At 45.8% G+C, this 21,608-nt stretch overlaps 1 protein-coding gene across 6 annotated transcripts in view; it reads left to right on the top strand.

Annotated features, from left to right (window-relative positions):
* Positions 1 to 9,368, top strand: part of LOC115151429 (ubiquitin-protein ligase E3A) — a 46,410-nt gene extending 37,042 nt beyond the window's left edge. For all 6 annotated transcript variants that reach the window (XM_029695356.1, XM_029695358.1, XM_029695355.1 and 3 more), the window contains 5 exons: positions 2,760 to 2,924; positions 6,268 to 6,423; positions 8,231 to 8,304; positions 8,490 to 8,633; positions 8,904 to 9,368. In XM_029695356.1, the coding sequence (XP_029551216.1) occupies positions 2,760 to 2,924; positions 6,268 to 6,423; positions 8,231 to 8,304; positions 8,490 to 8,633; positions 8,904 to 9,024 (660 nt within the window). In that variant the 3' untranslated portion in view covers positions 9,025 to 9,368. The remainder of the gene's footprint in view (positions 1 to 2,759; positions 2,925 to 6,267; positions 6,424 to 8,230; positions 8,305 to 8,489; positions 8,634 to 8,903) is intronic.
* Positions 9,369 to 21,608: the final 12,240 nt, after the last annotated feature.

Below are 21,608 nucleotides of genomic sequence, written 5' to 3' on the forward strand. Positions count from 1 at the left end.
AATTAAAAAGTGTTTCAGGTTAGACAACTACTACAAGAGCTGTGTATTCAATTTTGATTAAAAACCTTGCAATTTCATAATATAGCATGCTTATCCTTCTGTTAGCTACCTATTATTATAGCCTGCTTATCCTTCTGTTAGCTACGTATTAATATAGCACGCTTATCCTTCTGTTAGCTACGTATTAATATAGCGCGCTTATCCCTCTGTTAGCTACGTATTAATATAGCGCGCTTATCCCTCTGTTAGCTACGTATTAATATAGCATGCTAATCCCTCTGTTAGCTACCTATTATTATAGCCTGCTAATCCCTCTGTTAGCTACGTATTAATATAGCATGCTAATCCCTCTGTTAGCTACGTATTAATATAGCATGCTAATCCCTCTGTTAGCTACGTATTAATATAGCATGCTAATCCCTCTGTTAGCTACGTATTAATATAGCATGCTAATCCCTCTGTTAGCTACGTATTAATATAGCATGCTAATCCTTCTGTTAGCTACGTATTAATATAGCACGCTAATCCCTCTGTTAGCTACGTATTAATATAGCACGCTTATCCCTCTGTTAGCTACGTATTAATATAGCGCGCTAATCCTTCTGTTAGCTACGTATTAATATAGCATGCTAATCCTTCTGTTAGCTACGTATTAGTATAGCGCGCTTATCCCTCTGTTAGCTACGTATTAATATAGCGCGCTTATCCCTCTGTTAGCTACATATTAATACAGCATGCTAATCCCTCTGTTAGCTACGTATTAATATAGCATGCTAATCCCTCTGTTAGCTACCTATTATTATAGCCTGCTAATCCCTCTGTTAGCTACGTATTAATATAGCGCGCTAATCCTTCTGTTAGCTACGTATTAATATAGCATGCTAATCCTTCTGTTAGCTACGTATTAGTATAGCGCGCTTATCCCTCTGTTAGCTACGTATTAATATAGCGCACTTATCCCTCTGTTAGCTACATATTAATACAGCATGCTAATCCCTCTGTTAGCTACGTATTAATATAGCATGCTAATCCCTCTGTTAGCTACGTATTAATATAGCATGCTAATCCCTCTGTTAGCTACGTATTAATATAGCATGCTAATCCCTCTGTTAGCTACGTATTAATATAGCATGCTAATCCCTCTGTTAGCTACGTATTAATATAGCATGCTAATCCCTCTGTTAGCTACCTATTATTATAGCCTGCTTATCCCTCTGTTAGCTACGTATTAATATAGCGCGCTTATCCTTCTGTTAGCTACGTGTTAATATAGCGCGCTTATCCCTCTGTTAGCTACGTGTTAATATAGCCTGCTTATCCCTCTGTTAGCTACGTATTAATATAGCTCGCTAATCCCCCTGTTAGCTACGTATTAATATAGCATGCTTATCCCTCTGTTAGCTACGTATTAATATAGCATGCTAATCCCTCTGTTAGCTACGTATTAATATAGCCTGCTAATCCCTCTGTTAGCTACGTATTAATATAGCATGCTTATCCTTCTGTTAGCTACGTATTAATATAGCGTGCTTATCCCTCTGTTAGCTACGTATTAATATAGCATGCTAATCCCTCTGTTAGCTACGTGTTAATATAGCGTGCTTATCCCTGTGTTAAATATTGGTGGTCTCCCATTTATACTGACTGACAGCCTGGGGTCTCTCCCGTTTATACTGACTGACAGCCTGGGGTCTCTCCCGTTTATACTGACTGACAGCCTGGGGTCTCTCCCGTTTATACCGACTGACAGCCTGGGGTCTCTCCCGTTTATACTGACTGACTGACAGCCTGGGGTCTCTCCCGTTTATACTGACTGACAGCCTGGGGTCTCTCCCGTTTATACTGACTGACAGCCTGGGGTCTCTCCCGTTTATACCGACTGACTGACAGCCTGGGGTCTCTCCCGTTTATACTGACTGACTGACAGCCTGGGGTCTCTCCCGTTTATACTGACTGACTGACAGCCTGGGGTCTCTCCCGTTTATACTGACTGACTGACAGCCTGGGGTCTCTCCCGTTTATACTGACTGACTGACAGCCTGGGGTCTCTCCCGTTTATACTGACTGACTGACAGCCTGGGGTCTCTCCCGTTTATACCGACTGACTGACAGCCTGGGGTCTCTCCCGTTTATACCGACTGACTGACAGCCTGGGGTCTCTCCCGTTTATACCGACTGACTGACAGCCTGGGGTCTCTCCCGTTTATACCGACTGACTGACAGCCTGGGGTCTCTCCCGTTTATACTGACTGACTGACAGCCTGGGGTCTCTCCCGTTTATACTGACTGACTGACAGCCTGGGGTCTCTCCCGTTTATACTGACTGACTGACAGCCTGGGGTCTCTCCCGTTTATACTGACTGACTGACAGCCTGGGGTCTCTCCCGTTTATACTGACTGACTGACAGCCTGGGGTCTCTCCCGTTTATACTGACTGACTGACAGCCTGGGGTCTCTCCCGTTTATACCGACTGACTGACAGCCTGGGGTCTCTCCCGTTTATACTGACTGACTGACAGCCTGGGGTCTCTCCCGTTTATACTGACTGACAGCCTGGGGTCTCTCCCGTTTATACCGACTGACTGACAGCCTGGGGTCTCTCCCGTTTATACCGACTGACTGACAGCCTGGGGTCTCTCCCGTTTATACCGACTGACTGACAGCCTGGGGTCTCTCCCGTTTATACCGACTGACTGACAGCCTGGGGTCTCTCCCGTTTATACCGACTGACTGACAGCCTGGGGTCTCTCCCATGCCAGGTTCAGTACCAGAGTCTGAAGGAGCTGCTGGACTATGAGGGAGACGTGGAGGAGGACATGATGATCACCTTCCAGATCTCACAGACGGACCTGTTTGGAGAACCCATCACTTACGACCTGAAGGAAAACGGGGACAAGATACCTGTTAATGCGGACAATAGAAAGGTGAGATACCTGTTAATGCGGACAATAGAAAGGTCAGATACCTGTTAATGAGGACAATAGAAAGGTGAGATACCTGTTAATGAGGACAATAGAAAGGTGAGATACCTGTTAATGAGGACAATAGAAAGGTGAGATACCTGTTGGTGAGGACAATAGAAAGGTGAGATACCTGTTTAGTGAGGACAATAGAAAGGTGAGATACCTGTTGGTGAGGACAATAGAAAGGTGAGATACCTGTTAGTGAGGACAATAGAAAGGTGAGATACCTGTTTAGTGAGGACAATAGAAAGGTGAGATACCTGTTAGTGAGGACAATAGAAAGGTGAGATACCTGTTTAGTGAGGACAATAGAAAGGTGAATATTTTGTTGTAGCCCTGTCCAGAACGACCCATAGAGAAGTATCTAGTCTGTCACAGGACCACTGAAGTATCTAGTCTGTCACAGGACCACTGAAGTATCTAGTCTATTACAGGACCACTGACTGACTGACTGACTGACTGAAGTATCTAGTCTATCCCAGGACCACTGACTGACTGAAGTATCTAGTCTATCCCAGGACCACTGACTGACTGAAGTATCTAGTCTATCACAGGACCACTGAAGTATCTAGTCTATTACAGGACCACTGAAGTATCTAGTCTATCCCAGGACCACTGACTGGCTGAATGACTGAAGTATCTAGTCTATCACAGGACCACTGAAGTATCTAGTCTATTACAGGACCACTGAAGTATCTAGTCTATCCCAGGACCACTGACTGACTGACTGACTGAAGTATCTAGTCTATCACAGGACCACTGACTGACTGAAGTATCTAGTCTATTACAGGACCACTGAAGTATCTAGTCTATCACAGGACCACTGACTGACTGAAGTATCTAGTCTATCCCAGGACCACTGACTGACTGAAGTATCTAGTCTATCCCAGGACCACTGACTGGCTGAAGTATCTAGTCTATTACAGGACCACTGAAGTATCTAGTCTATCACAGGACCACTGAAGTATCTAGTCTATCACAGGACCACTGAAGTATCTAGTCTATCACAGGACCTCTGAAGTATCTAGTCTATCACAGGACCACTGAAGTATCTAGTCTATCACAGGACCACTGAAGTATCTAGTCTATCACAGGACCTCTGAATTATCTAGTCTATCACAGGACCACTGACTGGCTGAAGTATCTAGTCTGTCACAGGACCACTGAAGTATCTAGTCTATCACAGGACCACTGACTGGCTGAAGTATCTAGTCTGTCACAGGACCACTGAAGTATCTAGTCTATTACAGGACCACTGAAGTATCTAGTCTATCACAGGACCACTGAAGTATCTAGTCTATTACAGGACCACTGAAGTATCTAGTCTATCACAGGACCACTGACTGGCTGAAGTATCTAGTCTGTCACAGGACCACTGACTGGCTGAAGTATCTAGTCTGTCACAGGACCACTGACTGGCTGAAGTATCTAGTCTATCACAGGACCTCTGAAGTATCTAGTCTATCCCCGGACCGCGCTCATTCCCCTCTTCAAAGGGGGAGACACTCTAGACCCAAACTGCTACAGACCTATATCTATTCTACCCTGCCTTTCTAAAGTCTTCAAAAGCCAATTTAACAAACAGATTACCGACCATTTCGAATCCCACCGTACCTTCTCCGCTATGCAATCTGGTTTCAGAGCTGGTCATGGGTGCACCTCAGCCACCCTCAAGGTCCTAAACGATATCATAACTGCCATCGATAAAACACAGTACTGTGCAGCCGTATTCATCGACCAGGCCAAGGCTTTCTCTGTCAATCACAACATTCTTATCGGCAGACTCAACAGCCTTGGCTTCTCAAATGACTGCCTCCCCTGGTTCACCAACTACTTCTCCGATAGAGTTCAGTGTGTCAAATTGGAGGGCCTGTTGTCCGGACCTCTGGTAGTCTCTATGGGGGTGCCACAGGGTTCAACTCTCAGGCCGACTCTCTTCTCTGTATATATCAATGATGTCGCTCTTGCTGCTGGTGAGTCTCTGATCCACCTCTACGCAGACGACACCATTCTGTATACTTCTGGCCTTTCTTTGGACACTGTGTTAACAACCCTCCAGACGAGCTTCAATGCCATACAACTCTCCTTCCGTGGCCTCCAACTGCTCCTAAACACAAGTAAAACTAAATGCATGCTCTTCAACCGATCGCTGCCTGCACCTGCCCGCCCGTCCAGCATCACTACTCTGGACGGTTCTGACTTAGAATATGTGGACAACTACAAATACCTAGGTGTCTGGTTAGACTGTAAACTCTCCTTCCAGACTCACATCAAATATCTCCAATCCAAAATTAAATCTAGAATCGGCTTCCTATTTCACAACAAAGCCTCCTTCACTCATGCTGCCAAATCTACCCTCGTAAAACTGACTATCCTACCAATCCTCGACTTCGGCGATGTCATTTACAAAATAGCCTCCAACACTTTACTCAGCAAATTGGATGCAGTCTATCATAGTTTCATCCGTTTTGTCACCAAAGCCCCATATACTACCCACCACTGCAACCTGTACGCTCTCGTTGGCTGGCCCTCGCTTCATACTCGTCGCCAAACCCACTGGCTCCAGGTCATCTACAAGACCCTGCTAGGTAAAGCCCCGCCTTATCTCAGCTCACTGGTCACCATAGCAACACCCGCCCGTAGCACGAGCTCCAGCAGGTATATTTCACTGGTCACCCCCAAAGCCAACTCCTCTTTTGGCCACCTTTCCTTCCAGTTCTCTGCTGCCAATGACTGGAACGAACTGCAAAAATCACTGAAGTTGGAGACTTATATCTCCCTCACTAGCTTTAAACACCAGCTGTCAGAGCAGCTTACCGATCACTGTACCTGTAAATAGCTCATCTGTAAATAGCCCATCCAACTACCTCATCCCCATAATGTCACTTACCCTCTTGCTCTTTTGTACCCCCAGTATCTCTACTTGCACATCATCATCTGCACATCTGTCACTCCAGTGTTAATGCTAAATTGTAATTATTTTCACCTCTAGGGCCTATTTATTGCCTTACCTCCCTACATTTGCACACTTTACATAAATAGAAAACCCTTTTTTTCCCCTATTGTGTTATTGGCTGTACGTTTGTTTGTGTAACTGTTTTGTTTGTGTCGAACTGCTTTGCTTTATCCTGGCCAGGTCGCAGTTGTAAATGAGAACTTGTTCTCAACTGGCCTACCTGGTTAAATAAAGGTGAAATAAATAAAAAAAAACACTTACTGAAGTATCAAAGAAGTTGATGCAGTGGAAGTGAATGATGCCATTTAATTCTGACTGGTCCTATCTGTTTCTGTGTGTGATCTCCAGGAATTTGTCTCTCTGTATGGTGATTACATCCTTAATAAGAGTGTGGAGCGCCAGTTCAAAGCCTTCAGGAGGGGCTTTCAGATGGTCACCAACGAGTCGCCTCTCAAGTGTTTATTTAGACCTGAAGAGGTGGAGCTACTGATCTGTGGAAGCAGGGTAAGGAAACTCATCTGAGGCCCTTTCTCAATGATTCTTTGCTTTGTTTACTCGCTTCCTCTCTCTCCTCGTTTCCTTCTCTAAATGATTTTGGGGGAGAGAGAAGGTCACAGGAATGTGAGACTTTCTGGAGGCAATGATGCAAGGTATCACGGAAAGACCAATTGAGCTTGAGTTATAGAAAATACATTTCGTGTCAGTGTTGGGGTCACTGCTTCATGTTTTCTACACCACCTGATCTAATGCAGCCGTGTGTGTGTGTGTGTGTGTGTGTGTGTGTGTGTGTGAACGTCCTCACTGAACTGCGTTTATTTTCAGCAAACTTAACATGTGTAAATATTTGTTTATGTACCCGTCTCTTGTATTCTGACTTCAATCTACACCCCCTGATGTACCCGTCTCTTGTATTCCAACTCCTTCTACACCCCCTGATGTACCCGTCTCTTGTATTCCAACTCCTTCTACACCCCCTGATGTACCCGTCTCTTGTATTCCAACTCCTTCTACACCCCCTGATGTACCCGTCTCTTGTATTCTAACTCCTTCTACACCCCCTGATGTACCCGTCTCTTGTATTCTGACTCCTTCTACACCCCCTGATGTACCCGTCTCTTGTATTCTAACTCCTTCTACACCCCCTGATGTACCCGTCTCTTGTATTCCAACTCCTTCTACACCCCCTGATGTACCCGTCTCTTGTATTCCAACTCCTTCTACACCCCCTGATGTACCCGTCTCTTGTATTCCAACTCCTTCTACACCCCCTGATGTACCCGTCTCTTGTATTCCAACTCCTTCTACACCCCCTGATGTACCCGTCTCTTGTATTCCAACTCCTTCTACACCCCCTGATGTACCCGTCTCTTGTATTCCAACTCCTTCTACACCCCCTGATGTACCCGTCTCTTGTATTCTAACTCCTTCTACACCCCCTGATGTACCCGTCTCTTGTATTCTAACTCCTTCTACACCCCCTGATGTACCCGTCTCTTGTATTCTAACTCCTTCTACACCCCCTGATGTACCCGTCTCTTGTATTCTAACTCCTTCTACACCCCCTGATGTACCCGTCTCTTGTATTCCAACTCCTTCTACACCCCCTGATGTACCCGTCTCTTGTATTCCAACTCCTTCTACACCCCCTGATGTACCCGTCTCTTGTATTCTAACTCCTTCTACACCCCCTGATGTACCCGTCTCTTGTATTCCAACTCCTTCTACACCCCCTGATGTACCCGTCTCTTGTATTCCAACTCCTTCTACACCCCCTGATGTACCCGTCTCTTGTATTCCAACTCCTTCTACACCCCCTGATGTACCCGTCTCTTGTATTCCAACTCCTTCTACACCCCCTGATGTACCCGTCTCTTGTATTCTAACTCCTTCTACACCCCCTGATGTACCCGTCTCTTGTATTCCAACTCCTTCTACACCCCCTGATGTACCCGTCTCTTGTATTCCAACTCCTTCTACACCCCCTGATGTACCCGTCTCTTGTATTCCAACTCCTTCTACACCCCCTGATGTACCCGTCTCTTGTATTCTGACTCCTTCTACACCCCCTGATGTACCCGTCTCTTGTATTCTAACTCCTTCTACACCCCCTGATGTACCCGTCTCTTGTATTCCAACTCCTTCTACACCCCCTGATGTACCCGTCTCTTGTATTCCAACTCCTTCTACACCCCCTGATGTACCCGTCTCTTGTATTCCAACTCCTTCTACACCCCCTGATGTACCCGTCTCTTGTATTCTGACTCCTTCTACACCCCCTGATGTACCCGTCTCTTGTATTCTAACTCTTCAGAATTTAGACTTTCACGCACTTGAAGAAACAACAGAGTATGACGGAGGCTACAACAAAGACTGTCGCATTATCAAGTAAAAACATGTAATTTCTCTCCAGAATGACATAGATGTTTCTTAAATGTCTCTTAAAATAACTTGTCTTTGAACATGTATTTTAACAGACTACCATTATACTCCTGCTCATTCTGATGCTGCTGTTGTATTGTTATTATATGTCCTGTTTTATGAAACGCTGTTCTTTATTTCCGTACTCATAGAGACTTCTGGGAGACGGTGCATTCATTTGGTGAGGAGGATAAGAGACTTTTCCTCCAGTTTACTACGGGGACTGACAGAGCACCCGTAGGAGGGCTGGGCAAGTTAAAGATGATCATCGCCAAGAACGGCCCCGACACAGACAGGTGAGACCAGGCCTCGAGTCCCAAAATGGCATCCTGTTCCCTATGTACTGCATTACTGGTCAAAAGTTGTGCACTATCTAGGGAATAGGGTGCCATTTGGACCAGAGACCTGTTTCAATGGGGCCTCTCAGATGACTTGGACAGATCTATAATCTCTCTCTCCTCTCTCCTCTCTCTCTCTCCTCTCCTCTCTCTCCTCTCCTCTCTCTCTCCTCTCTCTCCTCTCCTCTCTCTCTCCTCTCTCTCCTCTCTCTCCCTCTCTCTCTCTAGGTTACCTACTTCTCACACTTGTTTTAATGCCTTGCTGCTCCCAGAATACGACACAAAGGACAAGCTGAAGGAGAGACTTCTCAAAGCCATCACTTATGCCAAAGGATTTGGAATGTTGTGAAACAAAACAACTACTTTGGGAAAATATATAATATTAATAATAAATTAAATGGTTTAAATGTTTTAATGGATAAGGAAGGAGTTCTACAATACAATGAGACATGAGTTCAAATGTAAAAAAAAAAGTGGCATTATGACAAGGAAGTGTTCCACTGGTGTGTGCCAAGATATCAATTAGACAGACACTTTGATCTATCCCCCACTCAGATCTCTCTAATGTAGAACCTCTCCTTATTTTCTAGCTTTTTCAAATAGTTTAAAATCAGTCCGAATGCTTACTGGAGCACGGTTCTCCTACCTGTGTTTATTAAAGATGGTTGACGTGTAAAAAAAAAACATCCAGTCTGAAGCAGGTTATCATTGTCTCTGATTTGTTGTGAAAGTGCACTTAACTAAACGTTCAGAATGTTAGCGAATGGTATATACAGGACTGTATGTCAGTCAATGGTATATACAGGACTGTATGTCAGTCAATGGTATATACAGGACTGTATGTCAGTCAATGGTATATACAGGACTGTATGTCAGTCAATGGTATATACAGGACTGTATGTCAGTCAATGGTATATACAGGACTGTATGTCAGTCAATGGTATATACAGGACTGTATGTCAGTCAATGGTATATACAGGACTGTATGTCAGTCAATGGTATATACAGGACTGTATGTCAGTCAATGGTATATACAGGACTGTATGTCAGTCAATGGTATATACAGGACTGTATGTCAGTCAATGGTATATACAGGACTGTATGTCAGTCAATGGTATGGTATATACAGGACTGTATGTCAGTCAATGGTATATACAGGACTGTATGTCAGTCAATGGTATATACAGGACTGTATGTCAGTCAATGGTATATACAGGACTGTATGTCAGTCAATGGTATATACAGGACTGTATACTTTCGTCCGGTGACATTTTGTTTGTTTATGGATCGTAAGTCTTCCCGGTCAGTATTCTGTAATTGCCAGCAGTGTCGGTTAAACTGCCTAAAATGAATACCCTCTTCATAATGCATTATAAGTGCATTCTTAATACCATTTGCGAGTTATGCATATGGCATTTTTAATACCTGACATAGGTGCTTATAGCTGTTCATAAGCATCTTTATAATGCATTATTAAGAGAGTGTTCATATGAAGTGTTAGCAAGTTGTCTAAGGCAGGTTTTTCCCCATACTCGGTCCTGGTTATTTGAAGCAGCTGTGTAGCGCTAGGTCTAAAACCAAAATGTGCACCCATTGGTGGATCCCAGCAGCACCGCACTGACTGTTCTCACCAAGTACACCAATGGTGTTCCTGCTCTGCCAGCCTCTGTGCAAATGGCACACTATTCCCTGCATACGTCACTACTTTTGACCAGGGTCCATAGGAGTACACCATGTATGGCAGGAGAGATACCCTCCTGTAGGTTTTAACTCCAACCCTGTTCCTGGAGAGATACCCTCCTGTAGGTTTTAACTCCAACCCTGTTCCTGGAGAGGGACCCTCCTGTAGGTTTTAACTCCAAACCTGTTCCTGGAGAGATACCCTCCTGGAGGTTTTAACTCCAACCCTGTTCCTGGAGAGATACCGTCCTGGAGGTTTTAACTCCAACCCCAGTTGTAATTAACCTGATTCATCTTAACTACCAGCTAATTATTAGGATTGGTGCGCTAGATTAGGGTTGGAGCTATCCAGGAACAGGGTTGGCGTTAAAACCTCCAGGAGGGTATCTCTCCAGGAACAGGGTTGGCGTTAAAACCTACAGGAGGATATCTCTCCAGGAACAGGGTTGGAGTTAAAACCTCCAGGACGGTATCTCTCCAGGAACAGGGTTGGAGTTAAAACCAACAGGAGGGTCTCTCTCCAGGAACAGGGTTGGAGTTAACCTCCAGGAGGGGTATCTCTCCAGGAACAATGTTGGAAAGCCCTGATGTAGTGAATAGGCTGCAATTTGGGAAGCAGCCTATATAAATATCATGGAGTTGCATGATTGACTATATTTCTACCACTTTGGTAAACCACGCTGCTACTTTTGGCTGTAGTGCTGCATACAAAATGTTTCTGATATGTTGATTAGTTTGCTGTTTAAACACTTTTTTTTTTTTTGCAATGTTCATTTTGTATGCCACAGCCCAGACAGAACCGAACACACTCTGCCCTGATGGAATGTTTTCAAGTTTATTTTAACGCATAATTCGACATTAAAATGTATAATTTACTTTGCGTCGCTGCAGTGTATTGTGCCGGGCAATGTTAATATTTTGTAGCTAAATCTGGGAATGTTACCAGAATTTTGGAACCCTTTGCTCACTTTACCGTAAATCAGACCCAGATATTGTGAAATATTGGAACCCTTTGCTCACTTTACCGTAAATCAAACCCAGATATTGTGAAATATTGGAACCCTTTGCTCACTTTACCGTAAATCAGACCCAGATATTGTGAAATATTGGAACCCTTTGCTCACTTTACCGTAAATCAGACCCAGATATTGTGAAATATTGGAACCCTTTGCTCACTTTACCGTAAATCAGACCCAGATATTGTGAAATATTGGAACCCTTTGCTCACTTTACCGTAAATCAGACCCAGATATTGTGAAATATTGGAACCCTTTGCTCACTTTACCGTAAATCAGACCCAGATATTGTGAAATATTGGTGTGGAGAAATGTTTCTTGCGTATTTCTATAATAATAGCACTGAATTAATGTGCCACAGCCATGCTCACTCAGAACAGTGTGTTTGGTTCATGTTGTTTTGGATTGATTTTTGGTGTGACTGGGAATTGTTATTATGCTGTACAGCACAGGAGGTTGGTGGCACCTTGATTTGGGAGGATGGGCTCGTGGTAATGGCTGGAGTGGAATGGTATCAAACACATGGTGGTTTGATGCCGTTCCGTTCGATCCGTTTCAGCCGTTATTGTGAGCCTTCCTCCCCTCTGCAGCCTCCACTGATGTGCACCTGAAAGCCTCACAAGCCCTACAGAATGTTTTGGTTTAATATCCAATGTGTGCAACAGGAAGGAAAGAAAGTATTTTTAGTTGTTTGCTGCCTGGTTTATTTGATCAAAATGGATATCTCATGAGATGAAGGAATGTGCAAACATAATGAAACACTTGATGTGTCAACATAATGCAAAATAAAAGTAAATTTTTTTAACCTTTGTCTCCTTGTGGAAGTACATGAGATCAACTCCTGTCTATTCTCATCATATTAACATTGAATTCACTCAAGCGATCTAAAAACGGCTAGAATTAATTTTCTTATCATAACATCTCTCTCCTGAATTCCCCCTCAACGAGTTCTATTTTTACCTGGACACTTAGTGAAAAGTAGCGACTACAAACAACACGAAATGTGCATGTCTGCTCTCAGCTACTGCGCCTGGTCACCTGAATGATTATTCAGCGATCACTGGACTGCATCAGGTCAGAGCAGGTAAAGAGAGGAAAAAGGAACCTGTTTAACCTAGTTGCTACGAAGTTACCTCCTTGAAAACAACATCAGTGTCTTGCTTTTTATTTAACTAGGCAAGTGAGTTAAGAACAAATTCTTATTTTCAATGACGGCCTAGGAACGGGGCAGAATGACAGATTTCTACCTTGTCAGCTCGGGGATTCGATCTTACAACCTTTCGTTACTAGTCCAACTCTCTAACCACTAGGCTACCTGCTGGTTACTAGTCCAACTCTCTAACCACTAGGCTACCTGCTGGTTACTAGTCCAACCCTCTAACCACTAGGCTACCTGCTGGTTACTAGTCCAACTCTCTAACCACTAGGCTACCTGCTGGTTACTAGTCCAACTCTCTAACCACTAGGCTACCTGCTGGTTACTAGTCCAACGCTCTAACCACTAGGCTACCTGCTGGTTACTAGTCCAACGCTCTAACCACTAGGCTACCTGCTGGTTACTAGTCCAACGCTCTAACCACTAGGCTACCTGCTGGTTACTAGTCCAACCCTCTAACCACTAGGCTACCTGCTGGTTACTAGTCCAACCCTCTAACCACTAGGCTACCTGCTGGTTACTAGTCCAACGCTCTAACCACTAGGCTACCTGCTGGTTACTAGTCCAACCCTCTAACCACTAGGCTACCTGCTGGTTACTAGTCCAACCCTCTAACCACTAGGCTACCTGCTGGTTACTAGTCCAACCCTCTAACCACTAGGCTAGCTGCTGGTTACTAGTCCAACCCCCTAACCACTAGGCTAGCTGCTGGTTACTAGTCCAACCCTCTAACCACTAGGCTACCTGCTGGTTACTAGTCCAACGCTCTAACCACTAGGCTACCTGCTGGTTACTAGTCCAACGCTCTAACCACTAGGCTAGCTGCTGGTTACTAGTCCAATGCTCTAACCACTAGGCTACCTGCTGGTTACTAGTCCAACGCTCTAACCACTAGGCTAGCTGCTAGTTACTAGTCCAATGCTCTAACCACTAGGCTACCTGCTGGTTACTAGTCCAATGCTCTAACCACTAGGTTACCCTGCCGCCCCTTTCAAGACCAGGGTGTCAACATACAGAGACTGACCTGGGCGGACGGCTGGGTAGTCCGGGGGACTGGCTCACTGTGATGACCCGTGGTAGGAGGCCATTCATCTGAGGTATGGAGAACCTCGCTGTTGGTGTCGAGGCGGTGGAGAACACGGAGGACTTCCTTCATGGTCGTTCCCAGTAGAGCCAGCTGGTGGTGTCGAGGCGGAGGACTTCCTTCATGGTCGTTCCAAGTAGAGCCAGCTTGTGGTGTCGAGGCGGTGGAGAACACGGAGGACTTCCTTCATGGTCGTTCCCAGTAGAGCCAGCTGGTGGTGTCGAGGCGGTGGAGAACACGGGGGACTTCCTTCATGGTCGTTCCCAGTAGAGCCTGCTGGTGGTGTCGAGGCGGTGGAGAACACGGAGGACTTCCTTCATGGTCGTTCCCAGTAGAGCCAGCTAGTGGTGTCGAGGCGGTGGAGAACACGGAGGACTTCCTTCATGGTCGTTCCCAGTAGAGCCAGCTGGTCGAGGTGGAGGACTTCCTTCATGGTCGTTCCCAGTAGAGCCAGCTGGTGGTGTCGAGGCGGTGGAGAACACGGAGGACTTCCTTCATGGTCGTATCCAGTAGAGCCAGCTTGTGGTGTCGAGGCGGTGGAGAACACGGAGGACTTCCTTCATGGTCGTTCCCAGTAGAGCCAGCTGGTGGTGTCGAGGCGGTGGAGAACACGGAGGACTTCCTTCATGGTCGTTCCCAGTAGAGCCTGCTGGTGGTGTCGAGGCGGTGGAGAACACGGAGGACTTCCTTCATGGTCGTTCCCAGTAGAGCCAGCTAGTGGTGTCGAGGCGGTGGAGAACACGGAGGACTTCCTTCATGGTCGTTCCCAGTAGAGCCAGCTGGTCGAGGTGGAGGACTTCCTTCATGGTCGTTCCCAGTAGAGCCAGCTGGTGGTGTCGAGGCGGTGGAGAACACGGAGGACTTCCTTCATGGTCGTATCCAGTAGAGCCAGCTGGTGGTGTCGAGGCGGTGGAGAACGCGGAGGACTTCCTTCATGGTAGAGCCAGCTGGTGGTGCCGAGGACTTCCTTCATGGTCATTCCAAGTAGAGCCAGCTAGTGGTGTCGAGGCGGTGGAGAACACGGTGGACTTCCTTCATGGTCGTTCCCAGTAGAGCCAGCTGGTGGTGTCGAGGCGGTGGAGAACACGGAGGACTTCCTTCATGGTTGTTCCCAGGAGAGCCAGCTGGTGGTGTCGAGGCGGTGGAGAACACAGAGGACTTCCTTCATGGCCGTTCCCAGTAGAGCCAGCTGGTGGTGTTGAGGCGGAAGACTTCCTTCATGGTCGTTCCCTGTAGAGCCAGCTGGTCGTGGTGTTGGCGGAGTAGATAACCCTATTCCTCGACCATCTGGAAAATGGTATAATCTTCTGCCGCTTCCATAATTTCTGAGGCAGTATTCTGTAACGAAGACGCAGGGAGTCAGGTGCAAATGGTGAGTTTAAAATAACGACCACGGAGAGTTACAAAACAAGAGAAGCGTTTGGACTTGAAAACAGAACCAATACTGCCTGATGAATGAGGTTGGTGAGGGCTATATGAAGGGAGAGTAATCAGGGTGGTGATGAAGTCCAGCTGTGCTTAACGATGGGGAGCAGGTATGCACAGTGATGGTTGCCAGCTGTTTCGAGAGTCCGTCTGTCCGTCCCCCCACCCACCCCGACTCGTATCTCCAGATGTCTACATCACAAAACACAGGGAGACCACATGATGGGCTGGAGGACACTCACAGGGGGGGACCACATGATGGGCTGGAGGACACTCACAGGGAGACCACATGATGGGCTGGAGGACACTCACAGGGGGACCACATGATGGGCTGGAGGACACTCACAGGGGGACCACACGATGGGCTGGAGGACACTCGCAGGGAGACCACATGATGGGCTGGAGGACACTCACAGGGAGACCACATGATGGGCTGGAGGACACTCACAGGGGGGACCACATGATGGGCTGGAGGACACTCACAGGGAGACCACATGATGGGCTGGAGGACACTCACAGGGGGACCACATGATGGGCTGGAGGACACTCACAGGGGGACCACATGATGGGCTGGAGGACACTCACAGGGAGACCACATGATGGGCTGGAGGACACTCACGGGGGGACCACATGATGGGCTGGAGGACACTCACAGGGAGACCACATGATGGGCTGGAGGACACTCATAGGGGGGGACCACATGATGGGCTGGAGGACACTCACAGGGGGGGACCACATGATGGGCTGGAGGACACTCACGGGGACCACATGATGGGCTGGAGGACACTCACAGGGAGACCACATGATGGGCTGGAGGACACTCACAGGGGGACCACATGATGGGCTGGAGGACACTCACAGGGGGACCACATGATGGGCTGGAGGACACTCACAGGGGGACCACATGATGGGCTGGAGGACACTCACAGGGGGACCACACGATGGGCTGGAGGACACTCACAGGGAGACCACATGATGGGCTGGAGGACACTCACAGGGGGACCACATGATGGGCTGGAGGACACTCACAGGGAGACCACATGATGGGCTGGCGGACACTCACAGGACCCTCCGCTGACGTGGGACCACAGGGTGCGGGAAAGAAGGTCCCGGTATGCTTAACGATGGGGAGCATGTGTGCGCAATGATGGTTGCCAGGTGTGCGCAATGATGGTTGCCAGGTGTGCGCAATGTAGGTTGCCAGGACCGGTGGTTAGTAGACCAGCGAGGTCGAGCTCTGGAGGGAGGGAGCAGGTGTAGGTGTGACAATAACAAAATGTGGAAAAAGTCAAGGGGCCTGAATACATCAGCTACTACAGTGAGTGAAATCACTGCAACACTTATCAAAGAGGTGCAGTCAGTTTCAGAATGGGTGGCAAGGAATATTTCTGAAACTAAAATGCAACGTATTTGGGGACAAATTATCACTAAACCCTAAACCTAAACTAAATATTTTAATAAATAATGTGGAAATTGACTAAGTTGAGGTGACTAAACTGCTTGGAGTAACCCTGGATTGTAAACTGTCATGGTCAAAACATATTGATACAACAGTAGCTGAGATGAGGAGAAGTCTGTCCATAATAAAACACTGCTCTGCTTTCCTAACAGCCCTAGTTTTGTCTCAACTGGACTACTCCCCGGTCATTATAGTCAGGTGCCACAGAGAGGTGAGATTACAGAATCCCAGAACAGGGCAGCACGGCTGGGCAGCAGAACAGGGCAGCACGGCAAATTACAGAATCCCAGAACAGGGCAGCACGGCAAATTACAGAATCCCAGAACAGGGCAGCACAGCTGGCCCTGAAATGTACACAGAGAGCTAACATTAATAATATGCATGTCAATCTCTCCTGGCTCAAAGTGGAGGAGAGATTGATTTCATCACTACTTGTCTTTGTAAACAGTATTGACATGTTGAAAGCACTCAGCTGTCTGTTTTAAAACTACTAGCACACAGCTCAGACACCCATTCATAGACCAAAACAGACTCTGGGGAAACACACAGTACTTTATAGAGGCATGAATACATGGAACTCTATTCAACATCAAGTAACTCAAGAAAGCAGTAAAATCAGATTGAAAAAACATTAAAATGAGAGTTTTCCTGCAACTATTTACGACCATCATGAAACTGTGTTGGGGGGGGGGGGGAGGAATCTGGCGCCTATGATCCTCACCCAAAAGGGCAAGTCATGACAACAGTTTCCTGTGTTTTTCAAGAATCGTCCACCACCCAAAGGACATCCAGGAAACTTGGCCTAACTGTGGAAAGCATTGGAGTCAACACGGGCCTGCATCCCTGTGGAGCGCGTTGGAGGTAACACGGGCCTGCATCCCTGTGGAGCGCGTTGGAGGTAACACGGGCCTGCATCCCTGTGGAGCGCATTGGAGTCAACACGGGCCTGCATCCCTGTGGAGCGCGTTGGAGGTAACACGGGCCTGCATCCCTGTGGAGCGCGTTGGAGGTAACACGGGCCTGCATCCCTGTGGAGCGCGTTGGAGGTAACACGGGCCTGCATCCCTGTGGAGCGCGTTGGAGGTAACACGGGCCTGCATCCCTGTGGAGCGCGTTGGAGGTAACACGGGCCTGCATCCCTGTGGAACGCTTTCGGCACCTTGTAGAGTCCATGACGCGATGAATTCAGGCTGTTTTAACTCAATATTAGGAAGGTGTTCTTAGTGTTTTGTACATTTGGTAAATACTCTATTGTAATGTTGTCATATTGTTGTATTGTAGGTGATGTAGTGGTGTGATAATGTGCTGTATTGTAGGTGATGTAGTGGTGTAATAATGTGTTGTATTGTAGGTGATGTAGTGGTGTAATAATGTGCTGTATTGTAGGTGATGTAGTGGTGTAATAATGTGTTGTATTGTAGGTGATGTAGTGGTGTAATAATGTGTTGTATTGTAGGTGATGTAGTGGTGTAATAATGTGTTGTATTGTAGGTGATGTAGTGGTGTAATAATGTGCTGTATTGTAGGTGATGTAGTGGTGTAATAATGTGTTGTATTGTAGGTGATGTAGTGGTGTAATAATGTGTTGTATTGTAGGTGATGTAGTGGTGTAATGTGTTGTATTGTAGGTGATGTAGTTGTGTAATAATGTGTTGTATTGTAGGTGATGTAGTGGTGTAATAATGTGCTGTATTGTAGGTGATGTAGTTGTGTAATAATGTGTTGTATTGTAGGTGATGTAGTGGTGTAATAATGTGATGTAGTGGTGTAATAATGTGTTGTATTGTAGGTGATGTAGTGGTGTAATAATGTGATGTAGTGGTGTAATAATGTGCTGTATTGTAGGTGATGTAGTGGTGTAATAATGTGTTGTATTGTAGGTGATGTAGTTGTGTAATAATGTGCTGTATTGTAGGTGATGTAGTGGTGTAATAATGTGTTGTATTGTAGGTGATGTAGTGGTGTAATAATGTGCTGTATTGTAGGTGATGTAGTGGTGTAATAATGTGTTGTATTGTAGGTGATGTAGTGGTGTAATAATGTGTTGTATTGTAGGTGATGTAGTGGTGTAATGTGTTGTATTGTAGGTGATGTAGTTGTGTAATAATGTGTTGTATTGTAGGTGATGTAGTGGTGTAATAATGTGCTGTATTGTAGGTGATGTAGTTGTGTAATAATGTGTTGTATTGTAGGTGATGTAGTGGTGTAATAATGTGATGTAGTGGTGTAATAATGTGTTGTATTGTAGGTGATGTAGTGGTGTAATAATGTGATGTAGTGGTGTAATAATGTGCTGTATTGTAGGTGATGTAGTGGTGTAATAATGTGTTGTATTGTAGGTGATGTAGTTGTGTAATAATGTGCTGTATTGTAGGTGATGTAGTGGTGTAATAATGTGCTGTATTGTAGGTGATGTAGTGGTGTAATAATGTGTTGTATTGTAGGTGATGTAGTGGTGTGATAATGTGTTGTATTGTAGGTGATGTAGTGGTGTGATAATGTGCTGTATTGTAGGTGATGTAGTGGTGAAATGTGTTGTATTGTAGGTGATGTAGTGGTGTAATAATGTGTTGTATTGTAGGTGATGTAGTTGTGTAATAATGTGCTGTATTGTAGGTGATGTAGTGGTGTAATAATGTGCTGTATTGTAGGTGATGTAGTGGTGTAATAATGTGTTGTATTGTAGGTGATGTAGTGGTGTGATAATGTGTTGTATTGTAGGTGATGTAGTGGTGTGATAATGTGCTGTATTGTAGGTGATGTAGTGGTGAAATGTGTTGTATTGTAGGTGATGTAGTGGTGTAATAATGTGTTGTATTGTAGGTGATGTAGTGGTGTAATAATGTGTTGTATTGTAGGTGATGTAGTGGTGTAATAATGTGTTGTATTGTAGGTGATGTAGTGGTGTAATAATGTGTTGTATTGTAGGTGATGTAGTGGCACAATAATGTGCTATGTGTAGCAGCTAATGGGGATCCTTAATATATACAAATGTGTGACTGTAAAGTCTGTAAGCCACCAGAGAAGAAACTGTTCAAGGTCAGAGTTCAAATCCCATGATGCTCCACTTCTGGCCCCAGATAACCGTTTCAGAACACGCTTAGTCAAAGGTCAGGAGTTAACAGTGACCCAGTAAGCCATGCAGAGAAATTCTCCGTCAGTATGCCTTTCTCCAGTGGGGCTGAACAGGGGAGAGAACAGGGGCAGTTAGAGGGGCTGGGGAGAGAACAGGGGCAGTTAGAGGGGCTGGGGAGAGAACAGGGACAGCCAGAGGGGCTGGGGAGAGAACAGGGACAGCCAGAGGGGCTGGGGAGAGAAGAGGGACAGCCAGAGGGGCTGGGGAGAGAACAGGGACAGCCAGAGGGGCTGGGGAGAGAACAGGGACAGCCAGAGGGGCTGGGGAGAGAAGAGGGACAGCCAGAGGGGCTGGGGAGAGAACAGGGACAGCCAGAGGGGCTGGGGAGAGAACAGGGACAGCCAGAGGGGCTGGGGAGAGAACAGGGACAGCCAGAGGGGCTGGGGAGAGAAGAGGGACAGCCAGAGGGGCTGGGGAGAGAACAGGGACAGCCAGAGGGGCTGGGGAGAGAACAAGGACAGCCAGAGGAACAGGAGAGATAATATTTATCTATTAATATTTATTTTTTGGGTAACTGATCAGTCGACCACTTTCCAAGTCAAATCTGCTCTCACTCAGTGCTGTATGGTCTGATAAAAAATAGCCACAGTTACATGTTTTCTGATGTTGTGGCTATTGTCATCAGCTCTAAGGAAAACACCTCCTAACTCAACAAGTGCAGAATAATGCCTGGGTGAAGGGGGTTGGTCCTCCTAAACTCATGTAACCCAAAATTGCAAGCTCTGATAGTTACAAAAATGTGGAATACAAGTAGTCAGTTATCTGCCCTACGTACACAAACAAACAAGATTAGGGGATCTGAATGCATCTTAGAAATATAGAACCGTATACACACAGATACAATAGTGGGAAATATCAACTATGAATATTTATGGTAGCTGTTCTATAGACAGCTTTCTGTGTCAAATTTGCCCTCATTCAGTGCTGTATGGTCCTGCTAGACGAAATGCATCCCGTTACACGGTATTTTGATGTTGTAATCGGCTCTACGGCAAGTGGGCTCAGACACTGAAAACGGTATGTTTTTCCAGTCAAAGGTTCCTCTCTTAATTGTACTGTATATATTCAGCCCCTACTCTTGCGATTACTTTAGAGGATGTGACAAATGTAAAAATGTCCTTCAGGTTTAACCAGACTTTTTTTATTTTCTTCTCTCATTGAATCGTTTTTTAATAACGTGAATTCAAAATTCAGATACGATCGCCTATGACCACTGCATTTCAATGTACCGCAGTGTTGACTACCTACCAGCTAGACGGCGCTCACCTTACTGCTGTCCCCGACCCACTCAGCAACAATGGTATTAATGCCGTTTTAGGTTCTCTGTTGTGTTCCTTTCCTCCATGTTCTCAGTGGTCAGTACACGGGACTTCATGTCCCACTTCTCATCAATGTAACGGGTCGTACCAGTGATGTATGACAACGTGTTCATAGACGGTCCATCAATCTGATGTTAACGCCACGTATGGTGTTTGAGAGCTCGCGCTTTGTACTTGCAGAGCGATCATTGTACAATTTCTCCATCTGGGCCATCACAGTCTTTGTCTTTTGACATGGCGTCTTGTAGTCTGGTTCTAGATATGCCATCAGGGTATTGAAGCCGACATCCATCTGTTGACAATGGCTGCATAACAACTGCAATCAGCTCTGTGGATTTTCTCACTCTTTTGTCTATTTTACCGGGCAAGCCAGTTAATAACCTCTTTGGGCTAGAGAGCAGTATTTTGGATATAAAACGTGCCCAAAGTTAAACTGCTTGTTACTCAGGCCCAGAAGCTAGGATATGCATATGATTGGTAGATTTGGATAGAAAACACTCTAAAGTTTCTACAACTGTTAAAATAATGTCTGTGAGTATAACAGAACTGAACCTCAGGCGAAAACCTGAGGACAAACCATCCTGAAAAAAAAAATGTTCAGCCCACCACTGTTTCCAATGGCTGTAATGTTTAATGTGAAGGGAAAACCTCCCAGATT

This window comes from Salmo trutta, chromosome 17 (genome assembly GCF_901001165.1).
Source record: "Salmo trutta chromosome 17, fSalTru1.1, whole genome shotgun sequence".
NCBI classification, from domain to species: domain Eukaryota; kingdom Metazoa; phylum Chordata; class Actinopteri; order Salmoniformes; family Salmonidae; genus Salmo; species Salmo trutta.